The 22,558-nt window shown below is 48.9% G+C and overlaps 2 protein-coding genes across 13 annotated transcripts in view; one reads left to right on the top strand and one right to left on the bottom strand.

The window, feature by feature from the left end:
• Nucleotides 1–2,130: 2,130 nt before the first annotated feature.
• On the top strand, nt 2,131–10,200 carry ASB8 (ankyrin repeat and SOCS box containing 8). 8 transcript variants are annotated; one of them, XM_089920629.1, is made up of 5 exons: nt 2,257–2,585; nt 2,681–3,280; nt 4,773–4,936; nt 6,400–6,504; nt 8,357–10,200. In XM_089920629.1, the coding sequence occupies exons 3-5, from the start codon at nt 4,808–4,810 to the stop codon at nt 8,987–8,989; spliced, it is 867 nt and encodes a 288-aa protein (XP_089776755.1). In that variant the 5' UTR covers nt 2,257–2,585; nt 2,681–3,280; nt 4,773–4,807; the 3' UTR covers nt 8,990–10,200. The 8 variants fall into 8 exon arrangements, with proteins under 8 accessions (XP_022428034.1, XP_022428040.1, XP_022428035.1 ...); XM_022572326.3 differs by lacking the exons at nt 2,257–2,585; nt 2,681–3,280 and adding an exon at nt 2,131–2,238 and having other exon boundaries at nt 4,777–4,936; XM_022572327.3 differs by lacking the exons at nt 2,257–2,585; nt 2,681–3,280 and adding an exon at nt 2,139–2,238.
• PFKM (phosphofructokinase, muscle) overlaps nt 8,999–22,558 on the bottom strand; it is a 45,584-nt gene continuing 32,024 nt past the window's right edge. For all 5 annotated transcript variants that reach the window (XM_022572277.3, XM_030763102.2, XM_089920624.1 and 2 more), the window contains 17 exons: nt 22,372–22,416; nt 21,842–21,950; nt 21,634–21,729; nt 21,281–21,373; nt 20,572–20,697; nt 19,421–19,485; nt 18,840–18,903; nt 17,957–18,106; nt 16,788–16,858; nt 16,345–16,432; nt 16,111–16,263; nt 15,450–15,614; nt 14,408–14,469; nt 14,073–14,184; nt 12,658–12,757; nt 12,473–12,578; nt 8,999–12,231 (listed from right to left, as the gene is read on the bottom strand). In XM_022572277.3, the coding sequence (XP_022427985.1) occupies nt 12,087–12,231; nt 12,473–12,578; nt 12,658–12,757; nt 14,073–14,184; nt 14,408–14,469; nt 15,450–15,614; nt 16,111–16,263; nt 16,345–16,432; nt 16,788–16,858; nt 17,957–18,106; nt 18,840–18,903; nt 19,421–19,485; nt 20,572–20,697; nt 21,281–21,373; nt 21,634–21,729; nt 21,842–21,950; nt 22,372–22,416 (1,750 nt within the window). In that variant the 3' untranslated portion in view covers nt 8,999–12,086. The remainder of the gene's footprint in view (nt 12,232–12,472; nt 12,579–12,657; nt 12,758–14,072; nt 14,185–14,407; nt 14,470–15,449; nt 15,615–16,110; nt 16,264–16,344; nt 16,433–16,787; nt 16,859–17,956; nt 18,107–18,839; nt 18,904–19,420; nt 19,486–20,571; nt 20,698–21,280; nt 21,374–21,633; nt 21,730–21,841; nt 21,951–22,371; nt 22,417–22,558) is intronic.

The following is a 22,558-nucleotide window of genomic DNA, read 5'->3' as shown; positions in this document are numbered from 1 at the left end:
AATCAAAGCATGAAGATCGTAAATAAGCTGAAATATATAGAGATGGTGTTGAGATGTTGAATGGAAGATTCATGGGATATGATCAAAATACCACTTTACTTTTTGGCTTTTATCATCTTTTAAAAATATTTATTAGGAGGGGATAATTCATGCCCCTGAATGGAAAATTGGGCAGATTCTCTGACTTTTTGGTTTATTCTTTGATAATGGACAGTATTTTAAGTAACAGTCATTTTAAGTCAAGAAAAGAGTCTTGATTTAGTAATTAGAATGTTTCCAGTCCAAGATGGTAACTTCAGGCTTCATTCTAAGGTGCTAGTCTAAGCCCTCTCCTCCCCTCCCCCATGAGGGGAGGGCTGGTGGCTGCCTCCTGTGGCTGGTGGCTGCTGCCTTCAGGTTTCTCCTCAGCTTACCACTAGCTAACTGCTGTTTGATCTGCTGTGTAAAAGTGGGAGGAGGCAGGACAGCCAAGGGGATAGGGCGGTTCTGTTTTGATAGGATGGGTCTGTACTACCTGGGTCTGGTACATGGTTACTCTTTCTCTTGTAAGGTGCTTTTAGAGGTTCTTGGGAGATTCCCATCATCAGAGACCTCTCACTTGAGTCCCTTTGGCCTAGACAGACACAGGTGGTTGCCTGCAACAGCCTCTCTGGTTTCTAGGATTCCTGTGTTCATCTCTAACTTCTGGTCACTGGGTCCCTCTACACTTCTAGACAAGTCTTTTGAATAGACCAAAGGCAACCTCATGCTGACTGTCCTCTATGTGGCCCACATTGGGTCCAGGAAAACATTTCACATTTGTCATCCCTACCGAATCTGGGTGTGCTGGTGGATCCCAATGCAGTCACCTCTGTTTTATGGCCACTGCCTTCTTTTATTTATATGCAAGAGTCAGTGCAATCCTCTGTGTTTTACAACTATGGGAAACAATTTCCAAGCTCTCTGGTCCCACAGAGTCCCCTCTTTAGGCTTGAGAAGGATGCAGCACCAGCACTGCCTCTTCCTCTGAGTGGGAAGGGAGCGGGATCTCAACAAAACACATTTCTCCACAAGAAACCTCTTCACAGACCCTCTCTCTCCACACTCTCTTGATCTCACCATGAAGTAGAACTGTTCTTCAACATCAGCTTTGTACAGTAAAATGTTGTTGAAATAGTGATCTTTAACTGCAATTGACTGTTTGCAAATCTGTCCCCCAATCCTTAATAATAAGGAAATGTACTAAGCATCCTTAATTTACAAGATGCTGGGAGGAGGCTCACTGAACTTTTCCAGTTCGCCATTCCCTCGCTGACATACAAGAACTATCCGGGCCCTGCTTTACTCTCAAACTGGTTAAATTCTGTTGCTCAGAGCAAGCTTTGAGGAAGGGGTGCTGGGGAACTCTTGGTTAAACGGGCTGCGGGGTAGATCACGGCTCTTAACAGTCTGCCTGTGTGGGCTGCTTTACTCTTCGCATGCACCACTACGTGCAGCTGGCTTCGAAATGTTTATGCTTTGTATGGAAAAATCATCACTCGGAGGTGTCAGCATCTCTCTGGTTGGGAAAGGTTAATGTCAGCATGTACGTATTTGTTCAGCCCTCAACATTTGGGCTAGTACTCCTCATGAGTGCTTGTTTATCTTTGATATATCAATAGTTTCCTTTGAGGGAGGGTGGACAATAACCAGAAGGGTTCCGAGGAGCATCGATGCGTTCCAATGTTATGAAAAATGCTGGAAGTCTCTTTTATTTGCCAAAGACACTTCTTACTAACAGTGTATTCTCCTAACGAACCGCATCGGAGTCGCGAGCTTGGGAATAATCTGGGAATTGGCTGTTCAGGTCCGGTATCAGATGGAGACAGTGGGAGGCAGCGGAGGGCTCGGATGAACTCATTGCAGGCCTGCTCCACGCAGGCACAGCCCCACGGAGTTGGTCGAACAGCCAGCGGGGAGTGAGCTCTTTGCCCACGACCGCCACGGACTCAGCGCCCGGCCAGCAGCCGACAGCGCCACATTGCGCCTGCGCAAACCCTGTGGCGGGCCTAGATAGCAAAGTGGTTAACTAAGCCTCGGTTGGACCAAGGCGGCGTCACAAGTCTGCGCAGGCGCGTTCCGCCTTCGGACACTGGTCGCTGCGCAGGCGCCCGTTCTAGTCACCTATCCTGTAAACAGAGGGGCCCCCGGGAGGCAACTTCTGCTTCCGGGTCACGTCTTGACAGCGGCTTTCACCACCCAGGTCAGCCCTGCAGTTCGGTGAGTGTTGCCCCGCTGCAGAAATGTCTGCAGCCTGGTTCCCTAATCCGGGGCACCACGCCCGGTAACGCTTCCTCCACTCCCAGCTCGGGGTCCGCCAGCCCTCGAGGCTGGGACCTCGTTCCGGGCCTTGGGGAGATCGGGGCAGGGGTTGGTCCGCCTCAGGGGCTCTCCCGCCGGATTTCGCGACCCCGTTTCAATACCGGCCCCGGGACCTGCTGGAATTGCTGCGGTCTCTGAGGAGCCCGTGCGGAAAGTGACACCACGTGTCTTCGCATTTCGTGCAGTTGTCCATCGCCCCCCTAGATTCGGCGAGACCAAGCTGCCGCGACTCCTCCCCCAAGCAGGTGCGGTGGGGCGGCGGCCCGCCTGGGCGGGCGGAAGCCTGGCCTCACTAGCACCAGAGCTCTTGAACGTCACCTCTCTCCTACTTTGCTTCTAGCTTCGCAAAAAAAAAAACAAAACCTTGGGGTTGTCTCTGGATCCGAAGTGAAAGAAAACGGGAGAGAGAGGACTTTCAGCACCAGCAGAGGAAAGGGGAGACTTGGGGTCAAACCGTGCATAGGCTGCTGCCCGGAGATACGTCGAGTTTAGATTTCGTTGACCCTCCCTGACAGTGAATGTTGTCTATGTGCCCCGAAGTTTCACTCTTCAGCACGAGCTTCGAGGCGGCAGCAGCAGAGGACCAGTGGTCATATTCTGAGTTAGGAGTTCTTAGCCTGGAGCCCAAGGGCGCTCCGAAAATGATTGCAGGGTCTAGTATTTTCAGATTATCATGACCCAGAAATGGTTAACAGAACCACTTCGGTGTAAGCCTTCCACTTTGGACGCTCTGTTTTCTGCCCCCGTTCTTGAAATCGCTGACTCAAATGCAGCTATGCCTTTCCCCCCTTTTTCCTTGCAACAACGAAGTGTAAGATACAGACCCTTTGTCTGTGAGGAGTTTCGTGGCTGTTGGAGAGATTAAAACGTATGCCAAGTCTAAACTATCTAGAAAATTTAAGGGAGGCATATAAACAAGTGTGTAAGCTTACTTAATAAGGTAGGGGAGAATACCCAATTTGAATCATTGATACTTATGAATTGAATATTTTTAACTTGCATTCCATTAATTAATACGGTATATATTTTAAACAGATAAATGGCTACTGATTAGCAAAATGGAAACTATTAGAGTTTATAGTATATTGCATAATGTATAAGGGGATAGGCCTTCACAAAAGGCAAAAACTACATAGTATGAAATGACCAAAATAATTTTTGGATTTTTCCCTTAGTAGTCATCATATGCATAAGATGTTTAATTACTGCAAGTCTTGGATTTTTTTAGGATCCAAAGTAATAAGCTTTACACTGGTTCAACAGATATTTATTGAGAACCTGCCATGTGCGGGGCACTGTTAAAAATAACACTGTATTTACCGCCAAGGAGTTTATAGTTTGATAAGAACATGGATTCCTAAACAGTTATACCTAGAGAGCCGTACAGCATACCATGCTTTCTCTACAATTTGATATATGCTTTTTCATAGAAATACTCCACCTTCTTTGCTGTAATCTTAAATGTTCCCCAACTGATACATGGCTCTTATACAGCCGAAACTTATCATAGTTGAATTTATGTATATTGCATTATTTTCTTCTTCCAACGCCGAACTCAAGTCTGCTTCACAGTTGTCACAAATGGCCAATTTTTAAATTCATTTTTCACTCTTAAATGTGCTTGTTTTCGTACAACTGCAAGCATGTCATTGGTGTGAACTTTGAAATTTTTTTCTAATTTTATATAGATGACCCCAGAGTAATTATACTTTGGCGTTCCTTCCTTATTTTAGAATATTACCTCAAAAACTTCCTATTTTTTTCTTTGCTGAAGACATTTTAAACTGTTTCACAGATGCCTTGTCATTTGTATTTGTTCCATCTCTTCTCACAAGTAGCAATCACTCCCATACCCTTTAGTCAGTCAATCAACCAGTATTTATTAAGTACCTACTTTTTGTAAGACTCTGTGGCTGGCCTTATATGGGCCAAAAAAGTAGAAGACAAGGACCTTGCCTTCCAATTGATTACAGTTTAGATGGAAGGACAATATGACCATAACTATACTGCAAGTCCACATGTAACAAGTAACCTAAAGGGGGTGCTGATAATAAAGACCACATAATTCAAAGGAGGAAAAGAATGTTTTGTGGCATCTTTAGCCTTTAAAAGAATCCCCTTCCTTGCCTAGTCTTTTTTAAACCACACAGAGCTCCATGGGGACCTTGGAGCCTCTTGGGAAAATCTTGTGCTAGGCTAGGTCAGAGAGTAGAACTGAGATTTCAAGGGTCAGAACATTTGCATCCAGGTTTACCAGCTCCTTCAGCAACTATTATAATCTATTTCTTATGATTAAGAAAAAATGATATTAATGAATGAATCATTGATCTATTTGAAATCTGGTTTTAGTAGTGGGAAGGCCTCAGAGAGCCTCTAACTAAGGACAGGTGTGCTCAGTGAGACTGTGTATGCCTAAAACATCTTTGTTTCAGGCAGTTTGGAGCATGTGAACGTACTCTGAGCCTTGATGAGTTCCAGTATGTGGTATATTATGCAGAGCATTCAGAGCAAATACTCTCTCTCAGAGCGCTTAATCCGAACAGTCGCTGCCATTCGCTCCTTCCCACATGACAATGTAGAGGACCTCATCAGAGGGGTGAGTGTGCTGTGTTGATGCGAGAGTCCTTGGGGAGGTGAAGTGGGAAAGCTCCCGGGGAATCCTAATGGATGACAGGTTTACAGCTCTGACTCAGCACAAGATCACAGGGAGTTTTTACAGTCTTCTAAAATGTATTAGCTTGACCATTAAAATATATTTAGCCTATGTTTTGCTTCTCTTCCCTTCTGCCTTTCACTTTGCGCCTATGATATTTTTCTTCAGGAATTATGTTCTAGATAAACCTAGTCCCTTGTTCTCTGTAAAAATCTCCGTCTGCATATGGTGCATATGGGACCCAGCAAGCTCAAAGTCTTCAACACATGCTGTACTAAGGGAGGAAGGAGGCAAGCAAAGCATAAGCGGCTTTCAAATCCTTGTGTTTTGTAATAATTACATGGAGAGATATCACTGGCCTTCTGTCTTACCAACAGCCACCACTTAAAGTTCCACAGAGAAGATCAACCCCTAACATGCATGGTAATTTTTGACTTAAGAAAACTGAACTATCTGATGTCTAACCACTACTATTCAGTAATTCTGTTGAATGACTAGTATCCTAGAAGGGCTTTGATGCCTTTTTCTGTGTATTATTCCTGTTGAAGAGAAGTTACAGGGTAATTTTTTTGGTCACTAGAGAATGCATCCAGATAGTTACTTCTGTACATTCTTTTTTAACAACTTTAGAGTCCTTACTTAAAGCCTAGAGCCCTGTAGCTGCTTCAGAGTTGTGTGGCACAGCTGTGAGAAGAAAAAGTCATACAGCATTAGCTTGTTCTCGGCAAAAGTGGTATCAGAAGACTGAGCAGTAGAAACTTGGTCACGTTCTAATTCTAGCTCTGCTGCCGAGTCATTCTGTGACTTTGGTCTGCTGTGGTATCTCCGTCTTCTTTACCAGATTTGAAATAGAAGTACCAGTGGGGGGCTAGGTGGCAGAGAATGCTGATAATAATAGGCTACTTTGAAGATGTTTATAAACAAAGAAATAACATTAAGATGACCTTACTATTAGTGATGGTCATCTGTCAGGTGGCAAAAGAGCATGCCAGTTCTCCTGGCTTCAGGCTGAAAGACTCCCTTTCCTGACTTTTTCAGAGCATGGTAGCCATAGAAAGTTGATTGCTTTTCCAACCTTCCTGCCTGATGATAAGGTTCCACTGCTTTTACATATAAGGTTATGTCCTCAGTGATGTCCAAATGACCATCTGGCAGTCTAGCTTGTGGAGAAACTTAATGACTTGATCTAAGGGATCGACAGTTCCTTTCGTTCATCTTCAGTGTATTCTCTTGGTTTGGATATTGGCATTATAGTATCATTTAATGAATAGGAATAGAAACTGGGGCTGGTAGTATGTTTACAGTACAGAGTTAGGACCCTTTTCCCCCCGGACCTTGTTCTGAGTCTTGTCCTGCGTGGTGAGCGAGAGCTGAAGACACCGATCGAACTTTCCTTCCGCCCACAGGGAGCAGATGTGAACTGTACCCACGGCACGCTGAAGCCCCTGCACTGTGCCTGCATGGTGTCCGATGCTGACTGTGTGGAATTACTGCTGGAGAAGGGAGCTGAGGTAAGGTTTCTAACGCTGTCACATCAGTGATGCACTAAACTTGAGCTTCACACTTTCCTACAATTTCTTGTCTCTTCTCCCATTTCTTCCCACCTTCTAGCTCCTGGTAACATTGGCATGGCCAATATTAAAACAAAATGTAATGGTGAATCATCCGAAGTATTTCATTCCTTTGTCTTTCTTTCTTACACTGTCCATGACTCCAGGAAGAGGGAATTTTTAATCTCCCCTTAATCTCTCAGCCTTCCTTCTAGGGTTGTTTATATTTCCATTTAATCCTCTCATTGCCTGTTGACTATCCAGGCCCCTCAACCCTGATCCAACGTAAACCACTTGAGACTTGCTACTGGATGTACACTCCTAATACCTCTGTCACTGGAAAATAGATCACTAGGCAGTCCCTTCCCCAGGACTGAGCTACTTGTGCTCTTTCTGCCCACTGATTTTTTTTCTGTCTTAGCATATCTTGTTCCTATTTTCTTGCGAATGTATCTTAACATAAAAAAACACAGATTACTTTTAATTGGCATTAGCAAGAAGCAGCATAGTATAATGAATGATTAAAAGAACAGAGTCTGGAACCGTACTTCATAAATTTGAATTCCAGCTCTGTCACTTCCAGCTGTGTGACCTTGAACAAGTTACTTAACCTTTCTTTGCCTCAGTTTCCCCATCTGTAAAATGAGGATGATAGTGGTGTCTTCTTCATAAGGTTGTAAACTGTTTAGAGCACTGGCATGTAGTAATTACTAAGTAAGTGCCTATTAAATAAATAAATCAGCAGTTTCGACAGCTTTTGAGGCATCCTCAAGGTGCACACGCTGCGGCACTCATCTGAATCACACACGCCATGAAGCTGGTGTGCAGGCCCCAGACACAGTGGTCGGTAAGCCTGCTGCAGCCCCCCGCATCCTCACCTCCACACCGCCATGTTGTTCTCTACTTGTCATTAACTATCCCGTAACTTTTATGAGTGACCCTGAAGTGAAAGCCAGTGATTAATGTCAATGATAAAAGTGAAACTACCCCAGGGGGCGGTGGGGGAGGCAGTTTTTAGCTAAGTAGAAGGTTGAACTCAGTTAAATATTGCAGGGTTTTTTTTTTTTTAGTGCCTTTCATGGGAGAAGATAATTCGCTATTTAAACCTGGGATCTGAAGTCTTTGTAACCTTCAAAAATTATAGGTGATGCTGAGTTTTAGCAAGCCAGCTGCTCTTCCAGCACTGGAAGATCTGTGTTCTTTCCTCCACATGCTTTCCTCCAGGCTCTCTTGTGACCTCACAGCAGATGTTTGCAGGGGGCTGACTTGGATGAACAATCTGAGCTTCTCTGGATGGTTAAAGAACACAGCAGAGCTACACGGGCAGAATCTTGACCTCATTATTTTTCAGTCTGGTTGCCGTTAGCCACGGGATACAGAGTGAGTCAGGATAAGTAAAATAATCCAAAACCTTTTCTCTGGCCAGTATATGCAAGCCGCTTTCTAATAAACATCTTTCAGAGTAGTTACGAGGACTTAGACTTCATCTTCTCTTTCTTTCCCCTTACTCTGTGGTAGAGGTCCTAGTGAATAGTAAATAAGAATGTGGAAGCAAAACCCTAGATAATGCAGGCCAGCTAATCGGTGGACATCATAGTGTCGGTTGTCTGGGGACAGTTGTTTTCCTATTTGCTCCTCAGCTCCTGTCATAGCTCCATCCTGATCACCATGACTCCCTGGGAATTGCTTGTTGACCCTCATGTTCAGAATGCTACATAGCAAAGGCAACGGATAGACACATGCAAGTGTCTTTGCCAGCCTGTCGTCCTCTCAGTCGTCTATACACTGTAATGTAGTTGCTCCCCCTTTACAGGTGAATGCCCTGGATGGTTATAACCGAACAGCCCTCCACTATGCAGCTGAGAAAGATGAGGCTTGTGTGGAGGTCCTGTTGGAATATGGTGCAAACCCCAATGCACTGGACGGCAACCGAGACACCCCACTTCACTGGGCAGCCTTTAAGAACAATGCCGAGTGTGTGCGCGCCCTCCTGGAGAGCGGGGCCTCTGTCAATGCCCTGGATTACAACAATGACACCCCGCTCAGCTGGGCTGCCATGAAGGGAAATCTTGAGAGCATCAGCATCCTTCTTGATTATGGTGCAGAGGTCAGAGTCATCAACCTAAAAGGCCAGACGCCCATCTCCCGCCTGGTGGCTCTGCTAGTCAGGGGACTTGGAACAGAGAAAGAGGACTCTTGCTTTGAGCTCCTCCGCAGAGCTGTGGGGCACTTTGAATTAAGGAAAAATGGCACCATGCCACGAGAAGTGGCCAAAGACCAGCAGCTCTGTGAAAAACTGACTGTTCTGTGCTCAGCCCCAGGGACCCTCAAAACCCTCTCTCGCTATGCTGTGCGCCGGAGCCTGGGACTCCAGTATCTGCCGGGTGCGGTGAAGGGCCTTCCACTGCCAGCTTCTCTGAAGGAATACCTGTTACTCGTAGAATAGCCCAGAGGAGACGAGTGCACCGTCAGGCAGGCAACTCTGGGTGAGGTTTTGCCCTGCAGCACTGTCTCTGTCTTGGAAAACAGGGAAAGCAGTTGTTCCTGCTCTGTGGTTTCTATTTCGAGGCAACATGTCACAACAGTAACCTCCACGTCACCTCCCCTCCCCAAACCAAGCAACCAAACACGTCCCTCACTTTTGTTTCTGTTTCTTACTTACCTGGCCTTTCATATTGCACCCTGAAAAGGAAGAGGCCTCCCTAACCCTCCCTTTAGGGAAAAAGTCAACAGCGAGACTAAATTTGTCTCCGAAGATGAAGCGTATTTATAGAACATGTGTTTGGTTTTCCTTTGGGGACCTGATTAACGTTTTCAGAAGAATCCCTCTTAGAAACATTTTAATTGATCTGTGAAGACGTTTAAGAAAATTCCAGCTAACAATTGCAGCCCCCAAATGAAGATACTACAACCTCAAATGGTGTGCAGGTTCAGAATTGGGCTGGATGATATCCCTAGAATCATCCTGGGGCATTCAGAAGGGACTGGCCCCCTTTCTCACCATCGAAGGGAAGGGCAGCCTTTGCTTCTTTTCCATGGGTGTGCCCAAGGGTCACAGTAGTTCAGCAATATTATTTTAGAAAGACTGTCTTGCTGCTTTCCATATAGTAGAAGGGATAGGAGGTTCTAAGCAGTCCTAAGAACTAACAGTCCTCAGAACTTTTCTTCTAATGCAGTTCTTTCTCCTCCTGACAGCCAGTTTGCTCTAGTGGGCTTGACAGGCACTTCCTGCGCCGTAGGCAGAGGTGTTTGCTGTAGCACAGGAGGACGTGGGCTGGGCTGCCTTTTCTCTCTGGTCTTCTTCATTCACTCTGCTAAGAGTTTGGAATTTGTTTTGTTTTGTTTTGTTTTCAGGTGTTTTGGAAACTTTACTTTTTACTGATCTATACTAGACATTGGTGGAGGGGGTGGAGAGTTGAGGAGTGGGGGAGGAGCATTATAAGAGCTTCCTCAGAGATGACCCACCTACCCAAAAAAGATCTGTTTTAGTGAACAATACTTAGTCTACAGTACTCTCCCTTTTCATGTTCCTAAACTAGATCAAGTTGTTATTGATCCTAGATGACCTTATGCAAATGTGGAAAACTTTTTTTTTTAACTGATTGGGAACTATAAATAAAAATGAACAGAATCTGCTGACACAGCTAATTTGAAAAAGTTTGTCCGCTTTTGTCCTTTTGCTGTTGGTGTTTTTTGCTCACTTAAAAAAAAAAAAAAGAAAGAAACAGTTCTAAAAGCAAGTTTGGCAATTTCTACTGTTCCTACTTTTCTGTACATTATTTAATTACCATGAGCCTCAGTGTCCTCATCTCTGAAATGGGGCTGTCACCACCACCTGCATTGGCTGTTTTGAAGAATCAGTGATAACAGTGCTTGATATTAATTTTTCTTCCCCTTAAAGAACTGTACAAAGAGCATTTGGCTGCTTTAATGCTGGGCTCTGACAAGACTTCTCGGTCATTTTTTGTTTGCTTTATAAATTATTTTATTTTATTTATTTTTGGCTGTGTTGGGTCTTCGTTGCTGCGCATGGGCTTTCTCTAGTTGTGGCGAGCGGGGGCTACTCTTCATTGCGGTGCACAGGCTTCTCATTGCGGTGGCTTCTCTTGTTGCGGAGCACGGGCTCTAGGCGCGTGGGCTTTAGTAGTTGTGGCACGCGGGCTCAGTAGTTGTGGCCCACGGGCTTAGTTGCTCTGTGGCATGTGGTACCTTCCTGGACCAGGGCTTGAACCCATGTCCCCTGCATTGGCAGGCGGGTTCTTAACCACTGCGCCACCAGGGAAGCCCTCGGTCATTTTTTAGAACTGTTTTTAGGGTATAGCAGTTATACTTTGGACAGCCAGCAAAAGTGAAGTACTACAGATAATCCTTTCCTCCATCCCTTGTAAAACCTCAAACTTCCGTCCTGCTTCAGCAAGCAAGCGAGGAAACTGTGTAGGTTGGGAGGAATATGTACACTTGTGCCAAGAGCCAGGATCTGATTATTGGAGACTAATCTCAAGCCTGGCATTGACAGGGAAGCATCCTATCAACTGGGGGAACAGTCTGTAGTCCCAATCCTAAGAACCAACTGTATTACATGGATACTTGCCCATGAGGCAGTATGGGACAGAAAACAAATTGAGCTGAATAAGAACTGACAATTTTCCTAATCAGTATTTCAACCACCCACCAAACTAGGTCCAGGACTGGGTGTCTCTATTTCCCAGGCATTCAAGATGTACCTGTCTCCCCACCGATGGTGTCTGGCTTTCATCGAGGAAGAAGCACAGGGGAAAAGTTGAGAAGGAAGAACCCTGTATTGTCAGAGGAAGAGTAGAGATTGGGGGATGGCTGGAAAATAGCAACGCTGGGTAATGGGTAGATGATCAAGAGGTGAAACACAACTTCATGCTTAAGGAAGACGGGAGCGTCCTGTTGGCTGCAGAGGACGCAGGAGGGACTAGTTGCGGGATGAGGATAAGGACAGTGTCCTGTGTTTTAGGACCCTGTGTACAGAGTCAAGAGATGTCCAAGAACAGAGAGAAGTACATGGGGTTAGCGCGTGGGCTGCATTTTCCTAGGTGTCCGCTGGGCAGAATCTGGTGCTTGAGGCTGACAGGAATGCACTTGTGAAGATGGTAACAGGAGAACCAAAAGCACAGTGACCAGTTGGCATTTATTAGTGTAGTTATGGTTTGTCACTGTCATAAATGTAGTAGAGGAACCAAGACTTTGTTATCACAAAGAAATAAATAAAGCTTATTTTTAGGAAAATTCTAACCGAGTAACTGAAATGGAGCAGTAGCACTAGAGGAGCCCAGCCTCATGTGACACATGAAGCTGGGGTAGAAGTCAGGATAAATTCTAACTACAAGGAGCTTACGCTTACTTGCCCCCTGCCCCAGCTCCCTGGCCAGAGCTGACCATGGCTGCAGTTACAGAATAAAAGGAAACCTAATTGAAAGTGAGCTGAGCTGAAACACTTGAGAACGCATGGACTTGGATCTATCAGGGTGAGCTGACCATGATCAGACGATCCGTTCCTCTCACTGCAAAGAGGTTTAGATGGTAGCTTCTCCGGACCGCTTCCGACTGACGTGCTCAAAGTGGGCGTGCTCTGAGGTATCCAAGTCAATCTCATACTTGGCTAGGATTTTGAGGATGGGCCTCAGCTTCAGCCACCACTGTTCCTTGGGGATGCGGTGCCTACAGAGGAACGAAGTAGATGATGATTTAATCTTTAGCACCCCAATCAACTTCTATCAAAGCCTATGGGAAGAAGTTGAGCAGAAGAGGCTGCATTTGGGGCCTGGGCATCAGATCTGAAGTAAGTACGACTACAGGTGTTACTCCTAAAAGAAAAGGACTGAAGAAGGTGAGTAGCTTGGGAAGGGTAGATCTCGAAACTACCGGGGAGGGAACCACCGCAGGAGGTAGAGGTACTCACTCAAAATCTGTCTGTTCCTTCAGCTCAGTCACGGGTTGAAAGACCAGGGCCCTCTTACGCATCCCCAGAACACAGCCCGAGTCTGGGGTATTGGCAAAGATCCGCCCTGCAACAGGGATGGTCAGTCAGCTTCTATACTGGGAACCAGCTTCTAGGAAGGGGGCTCACCCTCTTACCCCACCTACCATTACGGTAACTCTCTTTGATTTTCCCAGACATCCAGTTCATAGCCTTTGCACCCATCTTAGTGGCAAAATTCCTGTCAAATGGAGTTGGGCTCCCACCCTGGAAAAAGAATCATAAAAATTACACGGGGAAGGACTCTAATGAAGTGGCAGAGAGATGGGAATACACAGAGGAAAGTTTATAACCAGAAAGAGGAATCCGGAAGTCTAACTGTGAAAGGAAATCCTGAAGCAGGGCCGGGAGCCAGGGCAAGCTGGCCTGGTGTATTTGGCCGGTCATCAGACTTCAGAGTAACTAATCGGTACAAGGGGATGACTGGTCTCACAGTCGCCTCTTCCAGCTCCGTAGCTGCATGACCCTGTTCATTTCCTTCTAGTCTTACTGGCCATTCAGTCAATTCCCTGCCCCTCATTAGCTTAGCAGCTTCTGTCAGTCACCATCATCGATGACACAAGTGTTCCTTGTGACCCAATTTGGATGCTCTCGGTAGCACCTCAGAATAATATAAAACATGGTGCAGAGTTTCTCTGAACAAAGCAGAAGTGGGAAAATGGGAAGGAAGGAAAAACAGAAAATAGGTCATCATACTTTATCCAATGGTACCCCATTCCTGCAGGAGCTGCTAAGCCCATTCAAACTGAGATAATGTGAACTCATCTGTGGGTATAGAAAGGTCGAAGGTCAATGCTTAAGAGGCATCTGTGGGGACATTTGGGATGGGGTAGGCCTCAGACCACTAGTGTCATCTGTGAGTGAGGCCTGCCTTGGGTGGGGATTGAATGTGGGTGATAGAAAGGGATTCCTTTCCCCTTGAAACTCCAGAGACGGAGCCCAACCCTAGCAAGGTGCCTGTACTCATCTCACAGGTTCCCCACAAAAGGCAGCATGCTATGGTGGCGAAAGCACTGGACCAGCTCATTTTGACCTCATTCCAGCTTGACTAGTGACCCTGAAAAAAGCATTTCTCCTCTGTGGCCTCATTTTCTTCATCTGAACCAGTGGTTCTCAACTGGAGACGATTTGGCCCCCCAGGGGACATATGGTAATGTCTAGAGACATTTTTTCAGTCGTACAAGTGAGGAGGGTGTGCTACTGGCATCCAGTGAGTAGGAGTACAGGGATGCTGCTAAGTAAGCAATCCTACACCACACAGAACCACCACAAAGAATTTTCCAGCTCAAAATGGCAAGAGTGCCAAGGTTGAGAAACCCTGCCCTGAATAAAGATGAACCACAGAATGTCTAAGGCCATTTCCAAGGTAAAGATTGCTGATTCTGTGACTGTAAAAGCCTGCAGGCCCACGCTCTGTGGCAGCCCCGATAGCCTCCAGCGGGTCGGAGTCTACTGGGAGATTCAGTGACTCTTGGGGGTTATTTATGGCTGTCTGGTGACGGGCATGGCGTGTCTTCCGCACCTGCTGCATGTGGCCGAGCACATTCTTCCTGCTGTCGAAGATGCCCTTCCCCTCCTCAGAGTACAAGCTGAAGATGAAGTCGGTGGTATAGTTCTCATTGCACTTCTCATTCCTGCAGGAGAGACCGAAGCCTGTGCCGGGCATTGTCCCCGTCCCTCCACCCGCCTTCTGCCTTGGTCAGCTTTGCCCCTCCCGGTTCCATCTACCCCCGCGGCCAGGCGCTCTCCATTTGTATCCAGACTCCTCAGGGTGTCCCAGCCACGGATGCAGTCTGACTAGGGCCAAAGCCTGACTATTGCTTCTCTTCACTTAGTAGCAAACCGGGGATGAGGTACCTTAACACCAGTCCCCTCTTCACAGTTGTTTTCATCTTTTGTACCAGATGTTCCACATTCACCTGAAAATGAAACAGAAAATCCAAAGCCCGGCTGAGAGTGGATCCGGCTGGGCAGGCTCATAGATCCCTTCTTCCCCGCCAGGCATCTGCAGGAGGGAGAGGGACATGAAGAGGGCTATTTACAGCCCAGGGCCTGAACCGTGCCTAAGCCCTTTAAGAAGGTCAGTGCAGACTGAAATTAAGACTCCAGATGCGACAGGCAGAACAGGCAGAGGGAAAGTTGGACAAAGCGTGGCAACTGTCAGTTTTCGGCTCCTTCAGGGGTTTCCAGTTCTCCCTCCCTCAGATGGCTGACCCTGCTCTCCGTGTAGGTCTCTAAACGGGTTGCGTCCGGGTCCGTGTACAGCAGTGATTCACCCAGAAGCAGTCGCTTCATTGGGCTTTGCGTTGGGGGTGAAGGAGGGAAAAGGTCACCCTCCACTGCGGGCAGGGGTTGGCTGGGCCCTTGGATTAGGGAGTTCCCTCAGCCGGCGGCCCTCCACTTTGTGGCTCTTTTTCCTTCCAATGAACGGGGATCTTGGAAAACGAGGATCATAAAGGTATCCCCTCAAAAAATGGAATGAGGACTCCGGTTTGGTAGCAGGGGAAATCTGGCGGGGGTGGGGGGTGGGCGTGTGACTTTCTCAGTCAGTTAAACCACCTACTCAAAGTTTAGAAAGGTTTTGTAACCTCACTAAACCTTTCTGATCTGTAATATGGAGATAATAGCTCCCTTGCATGTCTGTTATGAAAATAAAATGCAAAAACGTACGTAAAGTGCTTAGCTGCATACCACCCTTCAAACAAATGCCCCGGCAACAGGAGCAGCGGCCACGTACAGGAGGTTACACCAGAGAATGCCCGCCTGGTGCTCCTTCTAGGACTCCACACACAGACCACACATCAGCTCTGTCCTCGCCTTGGGCTCTCACAGCTTAGGTCGCCATGGGGACAGTGGGGAGAGACTGGGGCGGGGAAAGGGGCTCTGGGTAGCCGTCTACCTGCAGGTCTCGAATGGTGAAGGGCTCCTCAAAAATATAGGCAGCATCGGCCCCGGCTGCCAGGCCCGCCATGGTGGCCAGGTAGCCGCAGTAGCCACCCATAGTTTCAATGATAAACACCCGGCGCTTGGTGCCTGCCGCTGACTGCTTGATGCGGTCACAGGTCTGCAAAGACAACAGGTCATAGAAAGACACGGTCAGGGGTGTGATTCTTGTCACTTTGCTGGCCCCTACCATCACCGAACTCTGGGGCGACATCCTCCCCAGGCCAGCGGGGCCCCTACGCCTCATCGAGTGCTTGCCTTCCGGGACGGCAGGCACGTCTGCTAAGCACAGTGTGGAACTCCTCCCCTGGAAGGAAGCTGTCCCTACCCCTCCTGTTGCTCGGAGTAGGGGAACTAGGCTGTAGGACCTCAGAAAGGAAAAATCATTTGATATGCAGAGTACAGACGCCTTTCTAGGTGACAGGACTCACAAGGCGTGGAGGATGGACACCATATGCACGGTTAAAGGCAGTGTGTGTAAATGCCGGGGCTTGAAGAAGCATTCTTCTAACACTGTGACTTGGTTGGTACAAAACAAGTGGCTCACTTTCTAGGCCCAGACTCGGTCCAGGGATTAGAGTCCTGGCCAGAGGCTGGAAAGCAGTGGTGGCCCTCACCATGCAGATGGTGTTGAGAGCCGTGTCGGTCCCCACGCTGAAGTCCGAGCCGGGCACGTTGTTGGAGACTGTGGCAGGGATGACCACAAACGGGATGCAGAGCTCGTCATACTGCTTCCTGCCCTCCATCAGCTCTAGGCCCCCCGTGTAAGCCTGAGAAGACGAGAGCAGCGGGGGCGGGAATGAGGGGAGAGGGAAGGTGGGGGCGGGGGGAACGGCGGTGGGGGCACTCACCTCAAAGCCCCCGATGATGACAAGGCCCTGAATGTTGAACTTGGTGATGTTGGCACTGATCTGTTCGAAGCTCTTCTTGGGTAGAGTTCTAGTTGATTGGGGCAGGGGGAGGGGAATAGAATTTGGGGAAGAGACAGCAGAATTGAAGGAGAGAAACGCTAGAGTTAGAAGGCACTTTGCTTATAGTTTCTTAACTTGTGCCCCCTTCCCTACCCCACTTTCTCATCCCCGTCCGAGGATACACGCTGGGGCTCTGAGTTGCCAGAGATGCTAAGAGATGTCTGGATTGGCTCGTCTGCCCCCATGAGGCAACTGTGAGCTTGTGGGGAGCGGACCCAGAGACAGCACTGGTCAGGCAGAGCCCGACTGGATGAACTGACGCCCGCGTGCCGAGGCCCGCCTTTCAGGGCGACGAGGAGGAGGCGCTCCTGTAATGCACTGACCTTTTAGTTCCAAGTTTAGAACCACCTTGGCCAGTCCAGCCCCCAACATAGCTCCAGCCAGCCTCCTCGATCTGCAGGGAAAGGTTGCACAGGTCCGCCCGGTGGCCTGACACAACTCCTTCAGATCTGACCCCGCCCCTACACCCACCTGCCCGGACAGAGGAACGCCAGGCACCAGCTTTTCCCACCTCACTCAACGTCCTCCCCTTTCTGCTCGTTCACAAATCTTAAGCGCCTTAGATTACGCCAGGCCCTGTGCTGAACTCTGGGACAGAGAATTAAATCAGACGCATTGTTTGCAAAGGGTTCATTTCAGCGGCCTGTTCCCACTGCCCTAAAATTAAATACAGTAGTCCCCCTTTATCTGTGATTCCACTTGCCAAGCTTTCAGTTACCTGTGGTCAATCTCAGTCCAAAAATATTAAATGGAAAATTCCAGAAATAAACAATTCACAGGTTTTAAATTGCATGCTGTTCTGAGTGGTGTGATGAAATCTTGCACCATCCCACCCAAGACGTGGGTCATCCCTTTGCCCGGTGTGTCCACGATGTATATGCCACCCACCCGTTAGTACAGAAAAAACACATAGTATACAGCTGACCCCAAACAGCATGGGGGTCGGGTGCCAACCCTCTGCGTAGTCAAAAGTACACGTGTAACTTGACAGTCAGCTCTCACATCCACCGCTCTGCACTCGTGGATCCAACCAACCCCGGATCATATAGTACTGCAGTATTTGCCACTGAAAAGTTCTGGGGACTTCCCCGGCGGTCCAGTGGTTAGGACTCGGTGCTCTCACTGCCGTGGGCCCAGGTTCAGGTCAGGGAACTAAGATCGCACAAGCCGTGCAGCATGGCCCCCCCCACCCCACCAAAAAAAAAAAAAATTCTGCATATAAGTGGGCCCATGCAGTTCAAACCTGAGTTGTTCCAGGATCAGCTGTACCTAGGGTTTGGTGCTATAGTGGTTTCAGGCATCCACTGGGGATATGCCCCCAGCAGATAAGGGGGGACTACTGTATCTACTTCTGCTTGAACCCCAAGAGGAGAAAAAGGCAGTGCGGGATGGGGGAAGGTACGAGAACAGGCAGGCCAGCCACCACGCTTATCCTCTGCACCACTGCTCCTTGGCCCCGAAGTAAGCGCCCTCCTTCCTTGTGTCCCTGTACCTGACCCCTGGCCAGGCCCTCGAAGCCGTCGTGTACAACCAGCACTCGGTTGCCCTGGATGAGACCGATTCTCACGGTGGAGCGGACGGCGGCATTCATGCCTGCGGCCGGGGCCCCCACGTTCATCACGGCCACTGTGTAAGAGCCACTCTGGAGAAGGAAGCAGAGGGGGAAAGGGGGGACAGCAGTGGGGTGGGGGGACAGGTCAGTGAGGGGAGCTACACTCTGAGTCCCTTATGGTCCTGACAGCACACCCCTCCCCCAGGGAACGCCCTCCCCCATACGAGGGAAGCAAAAGTCTTCATCACAGATCAATAAATAAAGCTGTGCTCCCTGATCCCAGGTATCACTGCAAAATGAATAGGAGACCCTCCAGAGCAGTGTTTCCCAAAGTGGGATCCTTGGACCACCTGCTGTATCAGATCCACCCAGCGAGCTTGTTAAATCTGCATATTCCTAACCCTACCCCCGATCTGAATCCCCTCTGAGGCGGGGGGGGGGGGAATATGCATGTTTAATAAGCAACCCAGATAATTCTGGTATATGGTAAATATTAAGAACCACTACACCAATGGAAGAGGTGGCTCAAATACACTTAGATGTGATTATTCCAGATTTGCCCAGAGAAAATAATACATGAGCCTTCTTTCCCATTCCTTGCATGCTATCTTGTCAGCCTTGAACTGGATGTGGGTCTTGGCTCAGAGACCTTCAGGGCACTCTAAGAACATGGGCTTACATCTGGGGTGACTGAGAGAAAATTATCTTAGTGGGGTCTAGGACTCAGCACTGAAGATTACAGGCGGGCAAAGAAGTAGGTTGTGTGGATTGAGGGTAGCACTTCATAATGGGAGAATAAGGGAAGAGAGCAACTTGCCAGTACCTTAGATACTGGGGGTCTGACATGAGCCAGAAGCTTGTATACCTCCCAGTTGTTCATGAAGCTCCTAAAAAAGTACAGAGAGAGAGAGAGAGAGAGAGAGAGAGAGAGAGAGAGAGTGAGGGGGCGGGAGGGAGAGAGGGGTGGTGTCTCCAGGCCATTCCCCAAGGCCAGCAGCCAAGGGGATCTGGTCTGAAGTTTTGCTCCCAGCGTGAAGTTCCACAGGGCAAACCTCTAAGGACATAACTGGGGCCGAGCAGGGATTGGGCGGGGCTGCAAAGAGGCCACTAACTCACCAAACACTCCCTGAGCACTCTTCCCCCCTCGCCTAGAGAAACTTATGATCTAGCTGGGTCCACATAGAGAAATGACAGACTATGAAAGGCTAAGGCCAGGGAGAGAATCCCTGGGCTGAACTGAGCCACCTGGTCATCTCACAACTAATTCTCAGAAGAAACTGTTGCAGAGACAATAAGAAGAGGAGAAAGCAGAAGCTCCTATTTTGGGTCTGGAGCTACGTCGATTTTTGGCTTCATTCTGGCATCTGATTTCTGTAGCTAGTGAGCTCCTGGTCATTTCCTCACCGGCCTCTCAGCTTCAAGGCTTCATCAAATCTCCTCTCATCCATGGCCTTGGTCACGTCTTTGGTCTGAGGGAGAAGCACGGCAACAGTCAGACTCTAGCAGCGCTGGATTCCCATCCCACACTGAGACCCTGCTCATCTCTGGGCTTGTGACTGGATCCTGCCCATCCTGTACCCCACCTTTTCTATGCCCCCCAAACTTTCACAGAAGAAGTATCTTTGTTTTTCCTTAATCTTCTGAGTCATGAGCAGCAAAAGAAAAGGGCTGATTCTATGCCCTATTTATTCGAAGATGGGCAGAGTGGAGGAGTACACACAGATAAGACAGCACCCTCCTCTATTCCACACCCAGGGCCCCAGCCTCAGAGTAGCCTCTGAACTAATGACTAAATAAAACGATCCTGCAGATAACCAGTTAGGAGGAAAGGCTGATCCCTGCCATGTGCTTCCCAACTACTGCTTTCTGCTCCGCGAGCCACGGCTTCAGCTTGGGGCTTCTAGAGATACGGTTCCAGGCAAGGCTGGAGCTTGTCTGGGCTGTAGGTCATTAGGACTCCCAAGTCTCAGAGAGAAGCAGCCAGGAGACGGAGAGCCAGGCCTGAGAATCAACCGGACACCTGGGCTTCCAGCCGCAGCATCTGCCCTGTGGTATCAGAGGAGCAATTCCCCCGTAACTAGAGCCACCACTTCCTGGGCACTGAGCATCTTCCAGACCATGTACATGCCTTCTCTCCAGTCCTTATACTCACCCTCGGGGTGAGTGTTTCTTAGTAACCTCATATTGGTTCAGAGAAACATGTTCAAGGGAGAAATCAGAGAGGGATAAGCTACCCAGCCAGACCTTAATAGTATTCCCCTGCTTTTAATAAGTTTGGAGAGAGACTGCATGGGTCTCATTACTAGGTAGGATGCAGAGTTTCGCATCGTCTTTAGCAACATCTGGAGGATGGGAAAACTGAGGCTTAGTTAGACAGGTGACAGCTCCTGCACAAAGCCCATCGTTTGCCTTCCCCACACGCCTCTTCCTGTGCTGCGCCACCTCTCCACCTGCCCCCGCCCTGGTAGCCTCGGCAGCTACTCTCTTTCCCCATTAGCTCTAGCTCAGAGACGGGTTTGGGGCTGGCAGGAAGGCAGGTTGGGGTCAGTACTCACCACCTGGACACACTCCATGAGGGGCAGGCGCACAGCCTGGTTACCAGAGAGGCTCACCACACAGGCTGGGGTGTCCGGGGTCCCCTCCAAGAGTGCCATCACTGCTTCCACACCCATCCTGCTGCCCTGCAGGGAGCAGAGACAGTCTGGTTCAAGCCTCTCCATCTAGTCTTGGCCTAGAGAACCTGGGTATTCAAGGCCCTTTCCAAATCACGAGTTGAGTTCCGCATTTAAGGACTGTGGCCAAGAACTCACTGGGCTTTACCTCCTGACCCAGATTTTGTCTAAAGCTTGATGACTCTTCATCCTTTTGCCACCTGAACCCCAAGGATTCTACCTGGTTCCAGAGAAACATATCCACTATAGTAATCAAGGGGATTACTGGGGCTGAATAATATTCCCTTCCTGATGAAAGTAGGATAAGAGGGTACAAACTGAGTATCTGAGGTTAGATCTTAATACTTTCACTCATGCTCAAAGCTCTAAGATATCAGACCTTAGGGGAGCATATCGTTTCCCAACATTTTCTGCAACAAAAGAGAACTCTTGAGCACATGGGAATGGGTCAAGGGCCACTGCAGTCCAGAGTCTGGTGGCAGGGTGGCATGAGCAACGGTTGAAGCCCCTGTGCTGGTCAAGCACTGTCCTGCTGGGAAAGGACAGCAGGTTGAGGGTTCCATGGTGAGGGCCCCAGAGCCCCATGACTTACCAGGATTCTGTCAAAGGCTGACGGTGTCCCACCCCGCTGCACATGCCCCAAGACGGTGACCCGGGTATCATATCCCAGACGCTTGACCACCAGCTGAAGGGATCAAGGGAGGGGCAGAGAGATACAGAGTCAAGGACCTAGACTTAAAGTCAAGGTCCCTAAACAAGCAGGGACCTAGATAAACCAAGGATGACTTAGCCTCTTATCTTGTAATGATTCCTAGGTGGGAGGAAACCAGGGGGCAGGAAAGCTGGGGAGAGACGTGCAGGACTCAGGGGAGACTCAGAAACCACCAGGCAGTGGGGCCAGGATGAGTAAGGCGTCAAGGCCTCTGTGGCTCCATTCATACTAACATTTTTGATGTCTTCTGAGCTGATTGGTTTCCCGTTCCTGTCAATTGCACCCTCAGCCACAATGATGATGTTGAGACGAGAACCACGGTTCCTTGTCTGGTCAAGAACAAAGGAAAACATGGTCAGTGTTATGAAACTGCTGGACAGGAAAGGGATCAGCAGCAGAGCAGGGCGAGGGGTTTCAAAGGGCGAAATAAGGCGCCAGTACCTCGCTGAGCCGGCGACACAGGTGCTCCTCCCAGTCATCATCTGGCGGACACTCAGGAATAAACACCCAGTCGGCCCCACAGGACAGAGAGGTGACAAGGGCCAGGTATCTGAGACAAGAGCCAGAAGCGTCGCGCCAGGAGCTACGCTCCACCAACAGCCTCTCCCGTTCCTGACAAGGCCTAGTCCCATAGCCACTGAAAGGTCTGAGGAGCCCCGTTTCATTCTTGGGGCGAGGGGAAGAGCCCCACTGGTTCCGCTAATCAGCGGGATTCTGTCCCTGAAGAGCCCCTCTATCCACGCTCACCTGCCACAGTGGCTCCCCATCTCAGAGCGCTGTCTGCTCTTTCACACGTGCATGTGTGGGATGTAAGGGAGGCTGGGTGGAGACGGGGAAAGGCAGCCACCCCAAGAGGAGTGTGTACACCTCCAATCTGCCACCACTGGGAGGCCTCCCTGGACTCCCCGGGGAAGAGGAAAGGGCTATTGCCTGGTCCATGGCATAAACGAGTCAAGGTGGGGGGATCTTACCCACAGTGCCGGCCCATCACTTCTAACACAAACGTCCTCTGGTGGCTGTAAGAGACAGACATAGGGCTTGCACAGTCCAAGTGGCCCTACGGCCAGGACCAAGCCCCCACCCACACTGAGGCCAAGGAACCTCTCGGCGAGATGCATTTACGCCGTGGGCTTTCTAGCAGGTCTCCTGAGACACTTG

Source organism: Delphinapterus leucas, chromosome 11 (assembly GCF_059928025.1).
Source record: "Delphinapterus leucas isolate spDelLeu-1000000601 "Yukka" chromosome 11, BTC_Dleu_Yukka2, whole genome shotgun sequence".
In the NCBI taxonomy this organism is placed as follows: domain Eukaryota; kingdom Metazoa; phylum Chordata; class Mammalia; order Artiodactyla; family Monodontidae; genus Delphinapterus; species Delphinapterus leucas.
This window is presented reverse-complemented; position numbering and strand designations above follow the sequence as displayed.

What these genes read in the sequence shown, in the direction of transcription:
- ASB8 (XM_022572326.3), top strand. Translation starts at nt 4,808, where the DNA reads ATGAGTTCCAGTATGTGGTATATTATGCAGAGCATTCAGAGCAAATAC. An exon ending in TAGAGGACCTCATCAGAGGG is followed by an intron (nt 4,937 to 6,399) that starts GTGAGTGTGCTG and finishes TTCCGCCCACAG; the next exon opens with GGAGCAGATGTGAACTGTAC. An exon ending in TGCTGGAGAAGGGAGCTGAG is followed by an intron (nt 6,505 to 8,356) that starts GTAAGGTTTCTA and finishes CCCCCTTTACAG; the next exon opens with GTGAATGCCCTGGATGGTTA.